Source organism: Pyrus communis, chromosome 15, assembly GCF_041283825.1.
Source record: "Pyrus communis isolate YQ-2024b chromosome 15, ASM4128382v1, whole genome shotgun sequence".
In the NCBI taxonomy this organism is placed as follows: domain Eukaryota; kingdom Viridiplantae; phylum Streptophyta; class Magnoliopsida; order Rosales; family Rosaceae; genus Pyrus; species Pyrus communis.
In genome coordinates this window covers 30,502,456-30,521,421 of record NC_142579.1, presented here as the reverse complement: position 1 = coordinate 30,521,421, position 18,966 = coordinate 30,502,456, and the positions used below count along the sequence as shown (strand labels likewise).

The 18,966-nt window shown below is 37.1% G+C and overlaps 2 protein-coding genes and 1 pseudogene across 2 annotated transcripts; all 3 read right to left on the bottom strand.

Annotated features, from left to right (window-relative positions):
• Window positions 1–575: 575 nt before the first annotated feature.
• On the bottom strand, window positions 576–2,069 carry LOC137730668 (E3 ubiquitin-protein ligase ATL42 pseudogene; annotated as a pseudogene).
• A 379-nt stretch (window positions 2,070–2,448) lies between these two features.
• On the bottom strand, window positions 2,449–4,295 carry LOC137720053 (E3 ubiquitin-protein ligase ATL42-like). Its single transcript, XM_068459058.2, has one exon. The coding sequence runs from the start codon at window positions 3,957–3,959 to the stop codon at window positions 2,688–2,690; it is 1,272 nt and encodes a 423-aa protein (XP_068315159.1). The 5' UTR covers window positions 3,960–4,295; the 3' UTR covers window positions 2,449–2,687.
• Window positions 4,296–6,170: 1,875 nt separating this feature from the next.
• LOC137734376 (ninja-family protein mc410) lies at window positions 6,171–9,565 on the bottom strand. The gene is made up of 3 exons (XM_068473656.2): window positions 9,264–9,565; window positions 7,135–8,216; window positions 6,171–6,889 (listed from the first exon to the last, which is right to left on the bottom strand). Exons 2-3 carry the CDS (start codon window positions 8,141–8,143, stop codon window positions 6,390–6,392), a joined length of 1,509 nt encoding a protein of 502 aa, XP_068329757.1. The 5' UTR covers window positions 8,144–8,216; window positions 9,264–9,565; the 3' UTR covers window positions 6,171–6,389.
• Window positions 9,566–18,966: the final 9,401 nt, after the last annotated feature.

Genomic DNA, 18,966 nt, shown 5'->3' with positions numbered 1-18,966 from the left:
ATGAGAGGACAACAAGTGACTGATGAAAGTTGAATTTTCCCAACCAAATAGATAATAAAATGATCTGGTCCGATGGTTTCAAGGAGCATCTTCTTCTTCTTCTTCTTCTTAAATCTTTTCATTAAGTCGTTTTCAGACGCGATCATCATTACACACGATTAGCCATGACAATTTTACGATTAAGGACTAATTAGATGAATGTATTTGGCTTAAAAGTCTGGGAGCTTTAGTTTTTTAAGTTTTTTAAGTCAACTGCAAATAAATTATGTTGGTTTGGTGTAAATTTAGGTGGCTAACTATTTAATTGTTGAAAATGATGGAAATAGCATGATTCTCGTTCATGGAACGAGGGTGGTTTACTAGGGAAAGAAGGGATACGTTTTACTAAAGAAAAGCAACAAAAAAAATATGTCATTTGATGGATTCAAGAAGTTGCGAACGCGAGTTAGATCAGTTGCTTAAGACAGTGTGCCCGTCGTCCTTCCAAACCCAAGTTCGAATCCTCCCTCCATCTAGATTAGAGTAGTTTGTCAAAGAAAAAAAAAAACGGATTCAAGAATTTGGTACTTCAAATTTGATAGGAATTAGATTGAACTTATGAATAAAGTACCTAAAATCTATGGAAACTGAAAGCTTGAACTAAAAACAAATCATACATCTAAATGCTGTGGAGACCTTTTCTCTCTAATGGCAAACGACTGGACTGTTCTTCTGGCAATCGGCATCCAAAGCCGCCTCATCCTATCCTCTTTCGGGTTGTTTTCGAGCAGAGAAGGCTCTCTAGTCCTGTTGGTGAAACCCAAGTTTCCAAATCTCGAAAGAGCAGTGATTTCGGACATTGATCTTTTCTCTCCTCGATTCGTAGAACTCGAGGCATGAGCTGAAGTTGCTATACTGTCTGATGTCGAGGGAACAATTGAGTTTGTAGCTGAACTGTTTTTGTTCATTGTACTAACTTTGTTCTCGAACAATCTTTTCATCTCCATCTCCTCCTTGATCTTCATAATCTCCTCATTTTCCGTTGCCTTCGTGGTCAAAAGCTGCTCATCGTTTAGTTTTATGGGAGAGAATCTATTGCTTGACACCGTGTTGAGCATTTCCGAATTCAAGAACATAAGATCAGACGAACTCAGATTGCTCCATCTGTTGTTAAACTCGAAAGCGGAAAAAAGAATTTTGTGCTTGTGCTTGTGCAGGATTTTGTCATCCTCTTTTGTCACATCACCACAAGCAGCTTCTGCCTTGATTAGCAGTTCAGCTTCCTTCTCAACCACCTTTTCGCTTTTTCGAAAGCTGCTTCCGATGCTGAATCTCGAAGAACCGCAGCGATCTTGCTCTCTCTGAACAAAGAGATCTATGTTCGAGTCCTGTCGATGCACTGATTGGTTATTCGACAAGACCCTCATGCTATTCGAGAAGGTAACGAACGTAAGATCCTCAGAGCTAACCTTGTGCCGGCAGAGAGGACAGCTTGAGTGCTTTTCCAGCCAGTGATCAATGCAGTTGATGTGAAAAGCATGTTTGCATTTTGGAAGCAATCTGAGAATCTCAATATCTTCGAATTTCGATAGGCAGACTGCGCATTCGAGACCTTCCCTTGACCCTTTGAGAGAAGAGAATCTGAAAAACGGAAGTGCCTCAATCACCGTCTTGTCAATCCCCGAAAACCGGGAGCTTCTACTGATAAGTCCCGTTTCCAGGAGACTGTTTTCTCGAACAGGAACTCTTCTATGGCAGTATTTGGCATAAACTAGGAGAGTAAAAAGGAACGCAAACATGACAGATAGAACACCGATAACCGTACGAACACTTTGTTGATATTTAGTTTCTTCATCAGAAGCCATATCTGAGCCTAAGGATTGTGATTCAACATGGAAGATCACACAGTTGAGAAGCAAAACAAACAAGCTTGAATGAAACATTGGAAGGTCGAGATTTTGAAACCCCAAAATTTTAATCATCTTTTCGGAGCATTCTGCAGGAGAAAAAACGAATTATATATACATATATGTTTGTGGGAGAACTTGGAAGTTTAAGGGAAATATCAATCTGGTTTGTGATATTTCAGTTTCTTGGTTTCTTCTTCGGTTGTTCGTGTGTGTCCTAATTGGATTAATTTATTTTATATTGCTGTATATTAGGGTTTCTACAAATATGCCCTCTCATGGATTTTATTGTGTAATCATCCTACATTATAATATAAGCTCCAGCTACCACATGACATCAGTCATGTTAAGATCTACCTATAAGCTAATGCAGTCCTTAGCTCGATGGCCCGGCAGGTGAGAACCCGTTAAACCAATCGAACTTTTGGCGATGAGCTTTTCGCAGGCAACTTGTCGCCTCTATGTTTCGGTTTCGGTTTGGTGTTTGAGTTATTTGTCTTGTAAGATTTTTGGTAATGTCTTGCTGTTATCCGAATTCCTTTCTTGGAAAAGAAGCAATATGTTTTCTAAGCAAAAAGCAAACAACAATATATAATTTCATTGATTCAAGAAGTTGGTATTTGTATAAGAATTCTATCGACATCTATATGGCTATATGTGCTAGTCCTTAAAAATTTAGAATGATGCATTGGTACAAAGGAATCCAAAAATAAAACCGCGTTCAAAGTGCGCGTGTTCCTCTAGAACTTCGAAACAAAACTACCTAAATCCTATGAAACTTGAATCTTCCATTGATCCAAATTATACATCTAAAGGCTGTTGAGGCTGTGGAGGCCTATTCTCTCTATTGGCAAACCACTGGACTGTTCTACTGGCAATCGGCAACCAAAGCCGCCTCCTTCTTTCCTCCTCCGTATTGTTTTCGAGCAGAGAAGGCTCTCTAGTCCTGCTCTTAAAGCCCAAATTCCCAAATCTCGAAAGACCAGTGATTTCGGACTTGGATCTTTTCTCTCCTCGTTTCACTGAACTCGAGGCGTGAGCTGAAGCTGCTATGCTGTCTGAATCAGAAGGAACCGAAGCTGAGCTATTTTTGTTCATTGTACCAACTTTGTCCTCCTTAATCTTTACAATCTCCTCATTCCCTGTTGCTTTCACAGGCGAAAACTGCTCATCATTCAAATGTCTGAAAGAGAATCTATTGCTTGACTTCGTGTTAAGCATCTCGGAATTCAAGAACATGAGGTCAGAGGAACTCAAATTGCTCCATCTGTTCTTAAACTCAAGATCCGAAACAACAATTGTGTGCTTGTGCTTGTGCAGGGCTTTCTGATCTTCCTCTGTCACATCAGCAGCTTCTTGGATCAACAGTTCCTTATCAATCGCCTTGTCAACTTTCCGAAAGCTGCTTCCTACGCTGAATCTTGAAGAACTGCGGTGATCCTCCTCTCTCTGAACAAAGAGCTCTATGTTCGAGTCCTGGCGGCGCTCTGATTGATTGATCCACCTCATGCTGTTTGAGTAGGTAATGGAAGTCAACTCCTCAGCACTAACCCTGTGCCTGCAGAGAGGACAGCTCGAGTGCTTTTCGAGCCAGTGATCAATGCAGCCGATGTGAAAAGCATGCTTGCATTTGGGAAGCAGCCTGAGGATTTCAACACCTTCGAATTTCGACAGGCAGACTGAGCATTCGAGGCCCTCCTTCGACCCTTTCAGTGAAGAGAATCTGAAAAAAGGAAGTGCCTCGATCACTGTCTTGTCAATCCCCGAAAAGCGAGAGCTTCTACTGATAAGTCCTGTTGGCTGGAGATTGTTGTTTCCAACCACACCTGCTCTCCTGTGGCAGAGTTTTGCATACACAAGGAGGACAAAAGTCAGTGCAAACATGACTGCTAGAATTCCAATAACCACAGCAACACTTGGTTGAAAATTGCTTTGTTCATCGGAAGGATAATCTGGGCCACTGGATTGTGCTTCAACATGGAACACCACAAAATTCAGAAGCAAAAAAACAATCAAACTTGAATGGAACATTGGAAATTTGAAATTTTGAGACTGACCCAAAAATCTAATCATCTTTGGAAGCAAAAAGGAACTACATACACACACACACACATATATATATATATGTATGTATAGATACAGATATATGGTTGTGGAGGAGTTGAAGTTTAGGGGAAAAGGAACTATATATACATATATATACAGATGTATGGTTGTGGAGGAGTTGAAGTTTAGGGGAAAAGGAACTATATATACATATATACATACAAATGTTTATATCATTCTGGTGAAATTTTATGTGTTACTTGTTGGGGTTTTCATGTGTTTCGAATTTGATAAACCATTTTTATATTATTGGAGTTTATTAATAATAAAGATAATTGAAGAGTTGAGAAGTGATGACGAAGTGGGAGAGAGAGGATAAATGCATGTAGACAAATATTGCCTCTTTTGGTAGGCTGCATTATTATCTAAGCACCACCTGCAACATGACGTCAATCATGTTAACTGTTAGGACAAACCATTAAACTAATTTCTTATACACAACCGGTGAAACTACGATTAAAGAAAGAAAAAATTGCTAGCTCCAATTGTTTACAAATAGATTTCTTATAATGTATTCACAATTCATCAATGATCAAAGGCGACATTGGAGGAGAGCGAAAGTTGCAATCGTATAAGGTTTCAAATTTGAACAGCCTCCAAAAAGTTTTGATATCTAATATTCACAATGAGATATTTAGAGTGTCAATAATAACATTCTAAAAAGGACTTTTATTTTCAATTTTATTATATGATAATACTATATATTCAAGTGAAACTGTAACCCAAGAATTTCTAAAGCTTTTTTGCTTGTATGGTTGTTTAAGATTGAACCGCTTTTGCTTGCTTTTTAGTATCAATATATTGTTCTAATTTTTTTAGAAAACTTTCTTAAATAATGAACCTTTTTATTAACTTTGCACAAAGCCCTCGAAATCTCAAAGACGGTTATGAATTAATGACTTACATCCATGTGCATGTGATCAACACCTGATACTAACTAATTTGACAGAAATTATGTTCCCTTTTTTTTTGTTTGGAAGGGATTGGCCTTTCTAACGCATATTCAGTCGTACCGACATGACCCTACAAATTTGTTTTCGATCCAATATGAGTTTAGGTGAAATTTCGTTATGAGATTTTCACATGTAATTTGCTCCCTCTGTTGGATTAGTTTGTCCTCGAAATTTGGTAATTTATTTGTGATTTGACTAAATTATTAGGGTTTATTAATGGTATACGAAAGTCAAAGTTGTTAGTTGCGTATGGTGCTTGCAAATTAGCTGCTTAGCATGGCTTGGCTCAGAAGGTCAAAGGGTAGAGTTGTGGGATCTTAGCTTAGGTGACCTCATTGCCTAGAACATCATTAGGCATGAATTAATTCAGCTAATGCCTGTTGTGTTTTCTAATGACAACCTTGAACTATCTGAATTTGATATTTTTATTGAGTTGAAAGTTCGGGATAAACAAACATAGCGTGCGTAGATAGAGAAAACAAAATGTATCATTATTTAGTATATTGATTATCTTTTGAATAACATAATTTAAAGGGAGTTTTAACGAAAAGTTTGTGATACTGTTCACTTTAACGAAAAATCATATTTTTACACTAAAAAAATCAAACATAGTTTTCAAGCCATTTTCATTAGTTTTCTTTAATTTAAATGCCAAAAAAACATAGAAGTGTGAAAAGAAAAAGAAAGTGCGGAAATCATTTTTCTTAGCCAATAAACAAGGGAAATGCTTTGCCGGTCCTAGTAATTAAACAATTCTTAATTAATATTTTATTTCCTGTAAAAATATTCAGAGACTCATTTTCCAGAACAGAGAAGCAACAAATCCGCCAGTGTTTCAATAATGGCACGTGGAGGATGATGAGTGAACAGAAAAATCCAGAAGTTAAAAGACACAGAGCAGCTCAATCGTTACCTAAATATTTGACTCTTGATCCATGAATTCTCCATTTGCAAAGCGTTCGTAGATTGCTAATCTGAAACTAATAAGAATCATTAATCAACTAATCACCTTTGCAGGTTTACGTATACAAGTATTTGGTTTTTTGTATCTGTATTTTCAGGTATTATACTGAGGCAGTCTACTAATCGGTATGCATTTCTTAGAAGTAGGGCGAGTGTCTAAAGACCGAGTTATCTCTCTGAATCAGGTTATTCGCTGGGCTGTTAAGCCGTCGAGTCCTCTAGGGTTGATCAACCCGTTTCATACTAGCATCACAAAATACAGTGGAACCGAAATATTTGGCCTTCATGTCGCAAACAGAATAATGTCAGAATATTATTACATACACCTGCAATACTCGATCGTAGCAGATGAGGGAACCGAGAAGAACTGAAGAAGGTTACTACCACACAAGCACAATGACGAGTTAAGCGTACAAAAACATCCCCAGGATTTCCAGACCGCGTATAAAGTTGTTAAACGTACTTCAGACATGGTACAGAATTAGGTATGAGCTGGGGCAGAAGGATTGCCATTAGGAAATGCTGCCAAACCAGTGCCACTTTCGGGATTAGATGGCTCGTCGCTTGCATGACGAACAAACTCTTCAGGGGACATGTGCAAGCCGTGGCAAGCACAAACTATCTTTATTTGGTTTGTGCTGTATCGGTAAGTTACACCCGAAATTGTCTTACCATTTGGCCCTTGGCCTTTGGTAGAAACCCATGGTAGGTTCGGGCATGAACCAGATCCCCCAAATTTTATGTCTGCAGCAATACCTGGCTTTATAGCTGAAAAATCAAGAGATAAGTCCTCTGCCGTTGGGCGGCCAGGTGCATCTTTCATCCCGAGGTTCGCGCTACTTACTTTTGTGTCTTCTTCTACCTGAGAAGATGCGCCCTCTTCAGTGACATTCTGTTTGCCATCACCTCTCGCCCGTTCTAACATCCTCCCATCATATTGTGCCACATCAGGTGAATTATGTGAAACGACTTGCATTATAGCTGCATCAACACAAGAAGGATAAGAATCTGTTATTTTGGTCAAAGCACCACTGATAATATCACTATTAATTTTTTGACAAAAGAATGCCCCGGAGTTGTTGTTTGTGGATGGAAATGGAAAATATTTATCAACATATCCAACATAAAGAGTTGCGCTCAGTAAGTGCCATCACCACGAAAGTAAGGTGTTTCCATGCTCTCTAGTCCAGCGTGCACAAATAAGTTCCAATCCATATTATAGTTACCTGAGTTTGGTGGATTTCTGCCTGCATAGGCAGGATGGAATTGTTGAGCATGAGGAATTGCACCCCAGGAATTATCTTTATCCAACATTGGGAGCTGGACAGGTGAATAGCCAAACATAACTGGCAAGTTTCCAGGATTCACAGGTTGAGTCCCTGTTCGTTCACCAGTAACAGTAGGCATCGACTGCATCATCCCATGCATTGGATGTCCTGATGTGGTGGTTGCACCAACTGAATTAGATTCCTTCGTCGGGAGAGAATAAGGTATGTTCATCATGTTTACTGATTGCAGTGAGAAGGGACTGCCATACGCCATATTCCCAAGCTTATATTCATTTTCTGATGAGATATTAAACCTCTTCTGCCCATTTAGGTCGACAACATTGGAATCAGCAAACCTTCGAACTTCCTTCTGAGCATCAGAAGAGTCACCAGATCCAACAAATCGCTTGACGCCCTCAGCATGTTGAGAAATCGGCACTGAGGATGAACCCTCCACTTCAGAATCTGCCACGTCTTCATTTTCAGCAGTTGAGCCATCTTCTGTAACGGAAATGTGTGATGCTCTCGTCTTGTCATGCATATCAGAGTAATGAGTTTCTCTCTCATGCTTCTTTTGATGGTTCATCTCATCAAACAAATTCTTGCGCTTATTACTAGCCTCAGTCCGTTTTTCCTCCTCTGTTTCATCAGACTTGTTATTGTTTGGAACCCAGACTCCTCTACCGTTCAAGTTCATTGATGCATCTGCATCAACACTGGACTTGGAAAGGTCATTGAAGAAGTTTTCCTTAGGTTTCACTGAATCACTTCTTTGAGAGCTACTACTAGATTCTTGTTTTTGAGCCGCACCATGAAGAAAGTCCTTAAAATCATCCGCTAGTTTGTTGCCTCTATCTCCTTCTTCTGCTCTAGCATTTGGGGAAGCACCATTTTTACCCTTGGTTTTGGCAGATGATCCACCCCAAGAGAGACCCAAACTAAGTTCAAGTCCATTATCATCCTCCATTTTTTTTTTTTTTTTTTGGGAGAGAAAATAACTGTCAATAGAGATCAAGAACAATCATTCCAAAAAGTGATTCCTGCACAAAAGCAATCTCATTACAGGGTGCAACCATGCAAGAATAAAGGACGCTGAAGGCCTCACATTGTCATACATAACCACGACACAGAGATGAGACCACAACATGGCAATAATGCATCGCAATAGAATATAACAAAAAGTAAACATATGAAATGATCAACGCAAGCTAAGTATCAACATATAACTAAATGTCTCTTGAATAGACATAACTCTTAAGCATTAACTACAATTGTAACATTGGCGGCCATTCCATCATCTGGTATAGTGGGACTACCAACGAGAGAATGGCTTTTGCAAGCGTCCTAGACTTGATCATTAGCTATACAACTAGGTCCAAACTTCAGAATGGTGGAAAAAGTTAAAGAGGTACCCCGGTATCAGTCACATTAGAGCCATAATCACCCATTACGAATAACTGAACAACAATTTAGGATATCAGTCCATCACAAAGAGAAAGCAATCTCACACTTGCAAAGACAATTCTTATTAGTAGAGCTAAACTACAAAAGCACTCAGCAAGTTATGCCTTCAACAAACAATACCGATCATCCAAAACATCTAGTCTACATTATGAACAAAAATCCGGAGAGATGTGCACGATTAATTCGATCCAAGATCTTAGGCTCCATCTAGTAATAAGTTAATAAGATTTCCATTTTGCTGGAAACAAAAACAACAATAGCAAAAAATCTCAGGATTTTATTAAGATTTATTTTCCTAAGTTTTCTCGGCAACCAAACAAGGGAACCCAGATCTGCTCCTCACCAGATTATCCATGACATGAATGCCTAATCTTCAACTAAATAGAAAAAATTCCGCGAAATCAAAAGCTAGAAACTTTGAGCAATTAAATTAAAGTGCAATTAAACGAACTTAAAGTCGGATAGGATGGAAAATTAGCCAAATATTGCGATTCGATCCTTATTTGGATCGGTTTCTCAAATATTTCACGAAAAAACGATTTAATTTAATCAACCCAGCTGAAAATTTTGCATAAAAATACCAAAAGCAATGAAGAACACAAAATAGGAAGAGAAATAGAGACCTTGATCGGAAGAGAAGTGGTGAAACCCTAAATCGAGCTGCTTGGTCCAGAGATGAGTGGGGCAAGAGAGAAGAAGTAAAATTTGGTACAAAGCGTGGTGGAAGAAGAAGATGTTCAAAAACACATTTGTCACTCTTTTTTTTTTTTTGCTTTTGCATTTTTTTATATTTTCTGACCGCACGTGACTATTATGCAATTTTCATTGAAACCATGTTTTATTTTATTTTTTTATTGGCGTTAGATTTGACTTGCACCCATAAGAAATCTAAATTGCGAAGTTGGTGTACTGTCTTAGTTATTACGGTATTCCTCGAACAATTGCGTCCTGAACTTAAATATTTATTGCTTTTTATAATTTGTATTTATTATAAAAATATCGTTTATATAAAAATGATTCTAAATAAGAGACAAGGATTCTCTTCGGATCCTTTTTATAGGAATCCGGAAATCAATTAATTGTATCTGTTTATTATACATTGTGTAGTCAGTTTTCATTATATACTATTTATATTCAATTTTAAATTTTAAATTTAAAACAATTTTTAAATATACGATATATCATAAACTGATACGATTAATTGATTTTCCGGATCTCCACAAAAAGGTTTCGGAGAGAATCCTATTCCCTAAATAAGATATCGGATTGGTTGATATTGATAATGTCCAAAAGACCAACCCCTGAAATAAAATGGAGTCAAATTGTTTGCCCTCCTTTTATCGTGCCCTTTCCTTTTCCATCTATTCGTGCGGTCATAGTTAAGTCACGTCAACATTTTATATTCCTATTGTTTTTTGTCTTATTATTTTTATTAAAAAATTAATATAAAATGTTAAAGTAACTTAACTGTGACCGCACAAATAAAAAAAGATAAAAAATGTAGGGTAACAAGAGAGGAGGCAATCTGCCTCTAAATAAAATTCGGCATCTCAAAAGTAGTTTTTAGGCTCTGGCTAGGTAGGTTCGGGTTGTTTTTTTATTTTTTTTAATTATAATTGATTTGGAATTGGGCTGCAGGCCCAATTATATAAAATCCTCCCACCCATTTGATCCATAACGGACGTCATTAAGGTGCTTCAAATAAGGGTGTATAAATGAAAATAAAATGTGTGGTTAGCATTTCTCCAAAAGTTATGGTTAATAATATTTGTTAGAACAATTTATGTGCGGAGTTTGTAAAATCCACTCTAGTTTGATCTTTAGTTAATTCAAAGTAATATTAAAAAATAGGTTTAAATGTTAAAATGGTCCATGTGTTGTAGCCATATGGCCAATTTAGTTTCTGTGTTTTCTATTTTACTAATTGTGTCCTCGTATTGGTCTCTGTTAGCCAATTAAGGATATTTCATCCAATTTCCTTCAAAAAATTCGTAAGAAAAATAATATGAGATATAATTACCCTTTCTTTTTACAAAAAAAATACAAAATCAATGAGAAATAATACATAGAAGAGATAAAGCTTCCAATCTGAAAAATGATTAAGGTTGTGACATAGAAAAGAGAGGGGATAATGTTAGGGAGGAGGTCGGGGAGTTGGGAGGAGAATAAATTTTCTTTTAATTTTTAATTTTATTTCATTTTAAAATATTTTAAATCAAATATATTTTTTTTATAATAATTTATGAAAAAAATTTACGGAAATTAGATGCAAATGTCCTTAATTGGCTAACGAAGATAAACAGAATGACCAAATTGGCCAAATTGAAAACACATGGACTAAATTGACTCAATGACTAAAACACATGGACCATTTTAACATTTACGATTTAAGTGCATGAAGGAGTTTCTATATGTTTTCTATTTTTAGGTATTTGATTATGAATGTAAGGAAAAAACTTACATTCTTGCCGGTTCTATATGTGCAAGTAAACACATGAAAAAAGTGAAGTAGTGAAAAGATTCACATATTCATATTTTAGTAAACGTATGAAAGTAATGTTAGAGAGATTAAAGTTATAGACTAAGTTTGGAAACTAAATGATGTGTCACCAATAAGAAATGAGCCCGGTTATTAATGTTTAAGTAATAATCTAATCATCAACTTCCATATCGTTTGGTTTACAAAATTTAATCTACGAATTTAATCTTCTAGTATTACTCATTTTTATGTGCCTTTTCTCTCTGATGCACTTGCCTAATTGGTGCTTAAACCTCCCGAAGACAAATTGGACAAAGGGCTGGTTTGGTATTATTATGCTTTGAAAAAAAACTGCTTCTGCTGTGTTGTGAGAATAAGCGGCTGTGAAATAAAGCAGCAGAGTGTTTGGTAAATTTTTTGGTAAAAGTGTTTTTGGAAAAAAAAATCAGTATGATAGTGTTTGGTAAACTTTTATGTAAAACAGCAGTGACTGTGTAAAATGACTAAAAATGGTATAATACTAGATGTGCTATTAATTTAATTTTCTTAACAAATATAGGTTAAATTTCTTTACAATTTTTAATCCATTATTGCTATATTTTTTTTATTTCATTCTAGCATTATCTAGTCATTATTCTTACGATATTTTAATCCACTTTGCCATTTTTTATTCCATTCCATTATCCTCTGGTTTTTTTCTTCAATGATACATCTGCAAACACTTCATCCAAATCCTCTCTCTCTGAAAAGCTCAAATCACCTTTTTTTTTTTTTTTTTTTTTTTTTTTTTTTTTTAATTTTAAATTTTTTTGTGAAAAAACCCAGATCAAAATTCTTCATTTTCGCCGCCACGGAGGTGCCCTAGTCTCGATCGACCGAAACCGGCGCAATGCAGCACAGCGGGTTCATCTTCAACCCCAATCAGACCATTCAATCAGACAAAAAGTGAATTCGATCGTTGAAATCCGAATCCCTTCCAACGCCGATCAAACGGCTCCGATTTATACAAAAGCAGGACCCGATTCGAAGCCAAAACGAACCTTAAAGACTCGGAGCTTCTGGTTCTAGAGAGAGAAAGAAGAGACAGAGACAGAGACTCATGAAGAGCTCTGCGTATCAAGAAGGAAAAATGGAGGAGGGTATTTATGAGATTGTTAAAGTTTCATTAATTAATTACAGCAAAAATTGAAAGCAAGTCGAGTACCTGGTACCTGGAAGGCGACAGTGATGTGGCGCTGAGACCGATGGAGAGAAAGGAAAAGGAAGAGGAGGAAGAGGTGTAGCAGCATGAGGGAAGAAGGGTGTGCGGAGTGTTTTGCGAGAGAGAAAGAGAGAGTGCAAAGTGTAGGAATCAGGAGAAGGAGAAAGGAGGAGGCAGTATTGGAAAATTCAAAAAATTCATTAACTTGGTGTTGTAGCTCCGTGTTTTGGATAATAAACGGCTTCTTGAAGCTACAAAATGCAGCTTCTACTTTTTGGCTTTTTTTCATGTGAAACTTTGAAAGAAAGCTATTTTGGGATGTTTACCAAACACCAAAATCCCTACTAGCTTTTTTTTTTTAATCACCTCAATCCCAAACTGCATCAATGTCTCCTCACATACATCTAGCTACATCTCAATGCAATCCCTATGATACACGTGTCGACATCCAAGCATCGCACACTTGTCTTGTTCCTCAAACGTCTCTAAGCAAACAGCACACTCATCACCTCCAATGCAAAGTAGTTCACTCTTCTTGCTCATTCGATAGCTGAAGATTGCGTAACACCACAGTCCCAGCTGCCGATGTGGAGTTATCGTGAACACCAGCTCCTGGCCAGATTTGATATCATGCGTTAGAGCCGCTTGATCGGAACCGATGATGTACCCGACACAATATGTGATGAGGGCAATTATGAAGATGGGAAAGAGTAATAGGACGATGGCGAGTGAGATCAGCAAATAAAGTAAGACCGGCGTGAATACGGCCATGAAACACATTAATTAAGATGAGGACGGTATGAAGCCGAGACAATATCCGATAGGACAAACCACATTTTCTTCAAGTAGAAGGTAGGGATGATGGAGAGGACGATGAATATTATGATGAAAAGAATAAGCGAAGAGTATTTGTTTCCCCAGAATGTCTATGAATTGCATCAGTGCGGAGGATGGAGATGAAGGAAAAAGGAGAAAATGATGAACCAGTGAATCCACGACTACCGAGCTGAGTTTGATAGATGAGTTATGCTTGTCTTTGTTTGTTATATATAGAATAGTGTAGTTTCCAAAACTACAAGGGATTGGGTTATTCCTGAAAGGGAAGGGAAAAGAGGAAACCTAAACGAAAGAGGAAAATTTAGTAAGATTAGGCTAAAGGTATGCTGGCTTTTACTGTTTAAGTAGGGCTACGTGAGTAAGATGGACACGCGGTCGTGGAAATGTTTTGAGTCTTTTAGAGCAGCTCCAGCGGGAGCTTTTGCCCGATGGACAAGCTTCAGCACAATGCCTGATTGCCCGAGGGAGGAAGTCCAGCGTTGGCTGGCGAGGGAGCCCGAGCAGGCTTGAGCGCCAGGCCAGTGGATTCGTGCCATCCCGAGAACCTGAGGTGGTTCTGACGTCAGACGCCTTTTTTAATTTTTTTTTATCAGGTTCTGGACTGGTGAGCCCGAAAACGAGGAAATTGCAGTTGGATGCGCAGAGGTGGGTGAGGGCGGAGGATATAGAGGTGAGTTCCGGCGGGGACATGTGGGGTGCTGACGAGGTGTTTGATGATGGAATGGCGTAGTGAAGAAGTGCGTCCATGACAGCGGGCGGGAGGGGGAGTATGGAGGTAGGGGTAAGGGATGAGGTGGGGAGGGTTTGGTGAATGGTGGTGCTGATGAGAGTGAGGGTGAATGCGAGGGTGAAGAAGGTGAAGAAGAAGAGGAGCCACAGGCGGTGGCTTTCGCCGTTTGTCGATTACTTGGTGTTCATTTCAACACAGAGAGAGAGAAAGACCGATGCTGCTTTTGCTTTGTCTTTTTTTAATTATCTTGGTATTATTTTATGAATAAAAAAAATACCAATATTTTATTGCCTATTGTCAGGGCTATTGAAGTGCAACGGTAGAGATGCAAAAGGCGGTTACTGTTCATTAAGGGCAGTTACTGTTCACTAGGTGGATAGTATAGTGTATTGCCTGGGGGGGCCTTTCCCACGGTGGAACTGCTCTTAATTTATACAAATCGTTACCCTTGGTCAAATTGTTTATTCCCTTCTTTATTTTTCCCGACTTTAATATATCCGTTTTTTTTTTTTTTTACAATATACTTATATTTTTCTTCATTTGTAAGAGAGACAATTTTAGGATTGAATTTTATGAATTGCGAGTTTGATATCAATTGAAATGGTTGTTTCATTGTGTGTCTTAATCCAAATCTCAAACCCCTTAGTGGCACATTCAATATTTAGACACACTTATTGACATGTTCTCTAATGGAGATGAGATCTATTATTTGTGTAAAACTGTAAAGATCCCTAAATTCTGAACAGCCAAGGAAAAGCGAGAGGAAAAAAAAACACACAAATGTTATTTTTGCCACGTTTTTTTTTTACCATATTTGTATTAACTCTAACATACTCACTTACTCACATGTGTTAATGAACCTTACCTTTATTAGAAAAATGATACAAATGTGGCAAGTGTAACATTACTCAAAACAAAACAAGCATGCATGCAGTAGATTATTGACAATTAAAATCAACATGCATGCAAACATGTCAAAGCGGAAGCAAGGAAAATACCAATTATGCCTCAATCTTTTCCTCTTGATGGTTTCATACACCGGCAGCCTTCTTGAACTGATCACAAAGCAAGGGCTTCCATCTTCACCATTCCGAAAAGCCCACAACGTCACGAAATGTTGCTTCCCAATGAGTCCATGAACATGAACGAAGTTGTTCCAGCCTGCAGTGAGGATATGAATTTACCCGCCCAAAATTTGAACACCATCGGGTAATCTTTACCGTCCATACCATAAATCGTGACGTGGATGCAGCTGATAAGCTTTTCGTTGGCATTCAACAGTGGGATGAAGTGATTTTCGACATCTTCTTTTTTCATGGTGAGCCGAGTTGCTTTTCAAATTAAAGGCTTGCTGCACTCTTGAATTAGGTGTAGAATATGTGGGACATGAGGCACATCAGGAGGGTCATAGTTTCCGTAGAACAAACCTTCTTCTTCTGGTTTTTGTTTGTTGTTGTAGCCTGTAGGTGTGGTAATTCATTCTGCTCGTAAATCTTCTTCTTCGTTATTCGTTTTCTCTCGGTTCCTAAATACGAGCCTTTCTTCCCATTTGAGCCAAGCATATTACGTTTATGGCCTCCAATTCACTCGCAGTCTCGGAATCAAGAACCTCTTATGCCTCATTTGTCTAAGATTGCCGTCGGTTTTTTGTTTATAATCAGGGTCATCATCATGGTCTTGATTAGCCATGTCTGGCCTAGAGCTCTCTCCCAATTTCATATTCTTTTCTTATGATACTCGAGAGCAAAAGGAAAATCTTATTGGAAGATTTAATGAGAATTTGTGCTGTTTTCTTATTTGTAAAGTAACAATTGGATAGGAATTATAATATTTTTTTTGGCAATTTTTTATGAGTAGAGTAGGTGTTGTAGGCGCACAACTATGCTATGTGGGTGTAAGGATTGGGTACGTTGTAGAGGGATTGTTTTTTATGGACGTTTGAGTTTTGCATATGATTCTATAACTTGTAAAAGGGTTTGTTTGGGTTGGAGTAATTTTTTTATGTACCTAGAACACTACTGCATAACATAGCGTTCTAATTTTATTCAAATTAAGACATGTAAATTTATTTTTTATTAATATTTCTAGAAGGGGCATATATGAACCCGCCACCCTTATTATTTCATGTTTGGTATTGTTCATCGACAACTAATGATCGACAAGCCAACTTTGCAGAATCCAACTACATTTGGTTGCTACCTAGTTATGGATAGTTTGCATAACTAGTAGGACGACTAGATGAAACTTAAACCAACATATTTTTTTTGCAAAGGCACCCACAAAAGAGGCTCCAAAGGAGCCTTCTGAATGATATCAAGGGACGCTCCTCAAACCATTCAACTCTATCCAGACAAAAGATACAAAGTGAACAAGTCGGTGCATCACACCATTGGCTTCACATTTGTTTTGTTCCTATTATATCAAGAAGTTTGTTTGTTTGTTTGCTTTTTTTTTTTTTTTTTTTTTTTTTTTTTTTTTTACGTAATGATAGATTGTAACTTAATTGGTATCGAATTCGTCATCTAAGAAATTTCAATTTAAAACTTCTGACTTACAAGTAAGGATAAAAACCGATAAATCATAAATAGTATTACGTGGTATTAAGAAAGAGCGATAAATCATAAATAGTACTAAGTCGTATTAAGAAGAAAACCGATCATATCGTGCTTCTAATTCATGCCAGCTAAAAGTATACTCTAAGACTTTTTTTGGTCCTTATCCCTCCCTAATATCCAATTTTTGGTTGGGTTGAAATTTAATTAACAGGAGTAGCTGTTACTCCTCCCTTCAAGTAGCTTAAGGCATTACAAAAAAAAGGGTAAAGTACTACATTAACTATTGGTGTCATGACACTTTCATACCTTATCTTTTAAAATTGACAATGTCATACCTTATCTTTAGAATTTGTGCTAATGTTATACCTTTCGTTAGTTTGGCCGTTTATTTCTCAGTTAAATGCTGACGTGGCTTGATTTGGGACCCATTTTTTTATTAAAAATTTAATAAAATATTATTAAAAACTAAAAAAATCATTTAATATTTTTTAAATATTAAAATAATAAAGAAAAGCAAATAAAATAAAAAATAAAAAAAAACCTCAGGTCCGTTTGTCCCTCCCCCCTCTCTCCTCCCCATCTTAGAAGAAGAGAAAAAAAAAAAAAATCCAAAAACCCAAACCAAACCCAGTTCGTCCCCCCTCCCCCCACCACAAACCCAACCCCCTGCAACCCAGAAAGAAGGAGGAGGAGGAAGAAGAAGGAAAAAAAAAAAAAAAAAACCCCAACCCAACCCAAAGGAGGAAGAAGAAGAAGAAGAAGGAAACTAAAAAAAAAAAAAAAAAAAAAAAAAGGGAAACCCAGTTCGTCCTCACCCCCCCCCCCCCCCCCAAAAACCTGCAGAACAAGAACAAGAAGAAGAGAGAGAAGAAGAGAACAAATAAAAAAAATAAAAAAAAAGAACCCAGTTCGTCTGTCCCCCCGCACCCACCCTCTTCCCTCCACACCCATTCTCCCCCCATTTTCTTCGCGCCCAAGTTCTCAACCTTTGGAATCGGCCTGGGTTGCAATTGCAGGAAGGGGGAAGAAGATGAAGATGGGGAGAAGAGAGAGAACGGGGGTGGGGAAGGGGACGAATTGATGTTGGTTTTTATTTTTTTATTTTTTTTATTTTTATTATTATTATATATATATATAACTTTTCTTTATTATTTTAATATTTAAAAAATATTAAATGATTTTTTTTTAGTTTTTAATAATTTTTTAATAAATAATGGGTCCCGAATCAAGTCACATCAGCATTTAACTAATAAATTCACGTCTAGCTAACGGAACGTATAACATTGACACAAATTCGTAAGATGAGGTATGACATTGTCAATTTTAAAAGATGAGGTATTAAAGTGTCGTGACACTAATAGTTGAGGTAATTTTTTGTACTTTAGCAAAAAAAAAAAAAAAAAAAAATATATATATATATATATATATATATATATATATATATATATATATTCTACCTATTTACTATTTTCATTTGGTGCCAAATGAATCTTAGTTTAAAATAAAATTGAATTAATATCGTAATCAGATAATCTCAAGTCCATAAAATTGTGATCAAAATTTAAAAGTTTGGATCATCTGGACACAAAGTATGATGAGTCCATGACCTGATTGGATTTTTTGGTATGGAGTAAAAGCCAGCATTAAAGTTGAATACAAGCTGTACAATTTTTTGTGATACAATTTAACATGTTATCTTACATGACTTTCTTTTCATCTTAATTATTTCACCTCCTATTTCACATTTCAATTTATGTTATTCAATTAGTCTTAAAAACACATAATGTACGGTAAAAAAAAAGACTATATGCAAGTCATGTGTTTTATACCTTGATAAAAGAACGATTTGTTATTTTGCACAAGATGGTGCAGTAAAATAAAATTGTAATATGCTTGTTCGAATTGAGATGGTAGGGATGTAAGATCCCACATCGTCCAACGGAGAGGGGGTGATGTGTCTTATATGTACATGTTTCCATTCCTATAGCACGAAGCCTTTTAGGAACTTACTGATTTCGGATTCCATCGGAACTCCGAAGTTAAGCGAGATAGGGCGAGAGCATTCCTAGGATGGATGACCCACTAGGAAGTTCTCATGCCGAGTTTCCAGAAACAAAACCGTAAGAGAATGGTAAACCAAAAATGAACAATATCGTGTTATGGTGGAACCGCTCTGGGATGTGACAAGGGAAGTAATTAAAACTCTCAATCTAGCTTGTTTGTGTAAGTTACAAATAAGACTTTTATAAATATATAATTGAGTGTTCGCGGTTGATTTAAACTAACAAACATGATTGAAAATGTCAAATTTGTTGATCATGCACATGTTTGTATTTGTATTGAAAATGAGACTGACTCACTGATTGAAGAACAAGCAGATCGACTTACAGAACCCTTGACTCCATCGCATTTCTGTTGGATAGTGGCCAAATTAGGCTAGGAAACAAAACAATATTGATGAGGGAACATCATGATGAGAATTATGTTTCCTTGTTTTGTGGCTTGTTTTGTGGCTTGTTTTGTG

What these genes read in the sequence shown, in the direction of transcription:
- LOC137720053 (XM_068459058.2), bottom strand. Translation starts at nt 3,959, where the DNA reads ATGATTAGATTTTTGGGTCAGTCTCAAAATTTCAAATTTCCAATGTTC.
- LOC137734376 (XM_068473656.2), bottom strand. Translation starts at nt 8,143, where the DNA reads ATGGAGGATGATAATGGACTTGAACTTAGTTTGGGTCTCTCTTGGGGT. An exon ending in CAGAAATCCACCAAACTCAG is followed by an intron (nt 6,890 to 7,134) that starts GTAACTATAATA and finishes GTGTTGATGCAG; the next exon opens with CTATAATGCAAGTCGTTTCA.